This window comes from Cibotium barometz, chromosome 9 (assembly GCF_041138505.1).
Source record: "Cibotium barometz isolate CiBa-2024 chromosome 9, ASM4113850v1, whole genome shotgun sequence".
Classification (NCBI taxonomy): Eukaryota; Viridiplantae; Streptophyta; class Polypodiopsida; order Cyatheales; family Cibotiaceae; genus Cibotium; species Cibotium barometz.
This window is the reverse complement of record NC_141054.1, coordinates 7,161,037-7,165,117: the sequence shown is the minus strand read 5'-3', so window position 1 is coordinate 7,165,117 and position 4,081 is coordinate 7,161,037. Positions and strand designations below refer to the sequence as shown.

At 37.7% G+C, this 4,081-nt stretch overlaps 1 protein-coding gene across 1 annotated transcript; it reads left to right on the top strand.

The window, feature by feature from the left end:
* Nucleotides 1-1,895: 1,895 nt before the first annotated feature.
* LOC147635208 (ferredoxin-like protein) lies at nt 1,896-3,263 on the top strand. The gene is made up of 2 exons (XM_086802420.1): nt 1,896-2,125; nt 2,328-3,263. Exons 1-2 carry the CDS (start codon nt 2,044-2,046, stop codon nt 2,906-2,908), a joined length of 663 nt encoding a protein of 220 aa, XP_086658546.1. The 5' UTR covers nt 1,896-2,043; the 3' UTR covers nt 2,909-3,263.
* The last annotated feature ends 818 nt before the right edge of the window (nt 3,264-4,081 follow it).

The window sequence follows — 4,081 nt, the reverse complement described above, 5'->3', positions numbered from 1 at the left end:
TAAGTCCACAATGTGACATTGGGAGGACGAGTTATTAATATGAGATGATTTATACTTAAAAGTAGGCAACATTTAGTAAAGCAATGATGTAGTGAATATTATCATCCCAATTCTAATCTGTAGTTATATTTGATATAAAAATCCAAAATAAAAACATTAAAAAACTATAGACATACTCAAGAATTATGTACACAACTCAAATCTTCATTGAGATATACATGTAATGGTACCTCTTGGGAAGCTTACTTTTATCCTTTTTGTGTAATACTCTATGATTTGATAGTTGAAAACCAAACAATTTTAACTAGAAAGTTAGATTATACCTTTTTCTTTATTTGTAAATGAGATAACACAAATATTTGTGTAATTATTATTTTTAAGATATACCTTGTCAATGAAGGTATTATTGAAGAAGGTGCGAAGCATGGGCCTTTTTCTAGTATAAAAAAAAACTAGCCTACTTTTCTTTATGAAGGTTAGTAACATGATGCTTTTGTTGTAAGATGTGGCCCCCTTGTAAATGTCATACACACTTTTAAAGTGTGTATGGTACTCTTTCACAATCAAGGATGGCATGATATTTTTACTTTGTAAATGGATTTAGCTTCATACTTATATATCTCAAGTGAGTGAGTAGTAAAAATGATTATGACCCATGGTGAGATAATTATCACAACTTCATATTTATACAACACAAGTGAGTAAGTAGAAAATTGACTAACCTATGATGAGTTAATTATCACACCATTTAAAATATGAGATTCAATGGAGTATGCACTTGTAAAATTCAAGGTCTTGCTCAACACAAAAATTGGATGAAGCCCTGGGTGAAGCCATTTTTTCCTCATGAATTTGGTTCTTATAGCTAAAAAGGTTCCTTCACTTTAGTCTGTATACTTTTGAATAAGAAGAGGAAAATAGGGGACAAGGATAAAAGTTGGGTAGTTAAGATGACTCCCTTAATCTTCCCATGCCCCTCACTCCACAAAAGGGGGTGAAAGAGTGAGCATGTTTCTCCTTAGCGAAAATAAAATAAAAACAAGATGAAAATAGATCCAAAAAGAAAATATCAATGAGTATCTTTCTAAGTGATAATAAATTTTATGGTCTAGAGAATTAGATTGTTAAGAATTTAAAGTGAGACTAGATTGTTTAGAATTTAAAGTGAGTATCTTTGTAAGTGATAATAGATTCTATGATCTAGAACTAGATTGTTTAGAACTTAAAGTAAGTACTATGAACTAAGAGTAAATAAGTTGGGCTAAATGCCAGATATTAACACTCATGCATCTCCAACCTATTCACAGTAAAACCTATTTGCATCTCTCCCTCCATCCCTCTTTCTGTCCATCTCTCTCTCTCTCTCTCTCTCTCTCTCTCTCTCTCTCTCTCTCTCTCTCTCTCTTGCTGCAACGTCCAGATTACTGATAAAGAAAATATTATTAATAAGAAAATCTTGTTCGTCGACCTGAAACCGCTCGAACCTTCCACCTCCCTCTAGATTAATAATAAAAAAATAAAAAATTAAGGTACCATTTCAATCTTAGAGCTTCAAATGGTACCTTGATAAAACCAAATCTCCTAAGCTTGTCCTCCCTTGTCTATTTAATTATTGTGAAAGAGAAATTGGTACCCATATTTACCACATTGGCAAACCTCATACCCATGTATGTATGCATGCTATTTTTCCATGCCAAAAACAAACCCACATTGTGCACCCACGTGTTTTATATACATTAGATAGATGAGTCCCTCAAAATTAAATTTTCTTTTGTTCAAACTTCAAACTAACCACAACGCTCCACTTTGATTTTCCAATTTTAAAAAGGCGGGTGAGTTTCGTAAAGAATATATATAGTTCTCGAACGACACACACTGCTTTTGGATGATGTGGGTGTGTTACCTGTACACATTTGTATGAATCTGACTCTCGTCGGTGCTGATGGTATTCTAGTGTATACTCTCTCTCTCTCTCTCTCTCTCTTTCTCTCTCTTTTGCCCGCCCTCTTCACCTTTTGGCAAACCTTCAAGTAGATCTAGGCTATGGCGAATCGAGATCTGCTGCTCATCTTCTCGCTGCTGGCTTTTCTGTCACTTGGACCGTTCGGCAGGGCATCTTCCGACTGTAAGTTTCATTTTAAGGTTCTTGTGCTGAGCTCGCAATTTAATCGTTTTTCCCCCCCTTAATTTGAAGATAATCTGGCAGCCTAAGAAAACGTAGTTAAATTAGTTGGCTGAGCTGCATTAGGGAGAGAGATAATCTTCAGCAAAGCTGTGGTTAAGATGGGCGATTGGGTTTGTGTGTGTGTGTGGGGGTTAAAAAGCAGCCAATCCAGCCGATGAGCTTGCAGATCTGATTAACAGCAACCGGACGGCAATGAAGCTTTCAACGTTAGCAGACAATGCAGGGCTTGCGTGCATAGCATTGCAATATGTACATGATTTCCAACAGGAGTGTGACGAGGTGGGCAGAGCCAAGCCCCCGGACGACCTCCTCAACTCCACCTTTGCATCCGCGTGTGGTGTAACCCCCTCATCAGTGACCCCCTTATCCGGGCTCCTTGTGTATTGCCAAACCTCCTATGTGAAACCAAGCCGGGCATTTGACCTCCTCTTGGCCAACTCCACCACAAGCCTGCCCATCATTGACAACGCTAACCATACCCAATTTGGGGTAGCCGTGGGTAGCTATGCTGGGGGTAGCCCTTACTATTGGGCGGCCCTATTTAGTGATGGCTCCCCCAATTCCTCCTTTGTTTTCTCCGATGGCAAACCCCTCATGCAACATGAGGGTTGCTTCAGTGGCACTGGCGAACCTTGTAGTGCCTCCCCCACCGTGCTTTCCCCTTTCCACCCCATGTGGCTTCACCTCTTGCTAAGTGTCTTAGCCATCTCTCTCCTCTCATAGTCCCCCCCCCACCCCCACATGTGGCTTTACCTCTTGCAAAGTGTCTTTCCCCTTTCCACACATGTGGCTTCACCTCTTGCTAAGTGTCTTGGCCATCTCTCTCCTCTTGTAATACCTCCCCCACCATGCTTTCCCCTCTCCACCCCATGTCTCACGATGTTACCCATCTCTCTCCTCTCATAACCCCCACACTATTTCCACTAAACTCCACTTTTCCCAATGGCATGAGGAGCCCTTGAATGTACTCTCTCACTTACAAAATATCCTAGGAGTACATTGACTGCCCTTATGAGAATTTTGTATCGGTTTGTTTATTTTTTTGCAATATTTCACTTTTTCGTTGCTTTGCCTAGCACTCTACCTATGTTATTCTAATTGCACAAAAAATGCTTGTCATCAAAACGTTGGTTATCCCCTTGAAAAAATTAGAGTTCATTTGTGCAACATTGTTATACAATTTTTCATTGTTTTTTTCGGAGCAAAATTGATATTATTAACTTTCACATTTCCAATGCTACGAGTGGCACTCCACTATACTCAAGTGTTTCTAGTGGCGAAAATATGAATAGTGAGTGTTGTGATAATTAAAGTGATTTACATCTCTAGTCTTTCATTCCTTATTAGTGGTAGAATGTCCTAATTTGGAAGTTAAAGCTCTATGTTTCCTTGTGATCTTTTTATATACTTTTGTATTTGACTACCCACATAATGATTCGTATGTCTCAATTTCTTGTAAGAAATTAAGAATCTTTGCTTGTTGGAAATTATCTTAAATACATTATAAGCATGTGGGTGGATATTCACTTCTCCTTTTGGATCACTGTCTCGGACATTTGAAACTACTTTCAATGACTATTGACATTGGGAGAGAAGCCAAGCAACATTTTGTTTCATTATTTTTATGCTACATTGGGTCTTAATTACTAAGCTTATGAGTCTAAATAAATGATGACTTATATATGGACTATGATTTAGAATATCATTTTACTTATCTTATGGGTCAATTGTGGATGGGATAAAACTCATATTTTAGTTTTAATTGAGATGGGATAGATGCATCTTTTAAGATCTACATAATTATCTCTCACACACATACACAAACTAGGAAGAGAAAAATTAGAAAATGCTCTTGTACTCTAATTACTTGATTACTTTATTTGCTCATTATTATAA

Coding starts and splice junctions, on each gene's coding strand:
- LOC147635208 (XM_086802420.1), top strand. CDS start 2,044: ATGGCGAATCGAGATCTGCTGCTCATCTTCTCGCTGCTGGCTTTTCTG. Junction 2,126..2,327: donor CGGCAGGGCATCTTCCGACT/GTAAGTTTCATT, acceptor GTTAAAAAGCAG/CCAATCCAGCCGATGAGCTT.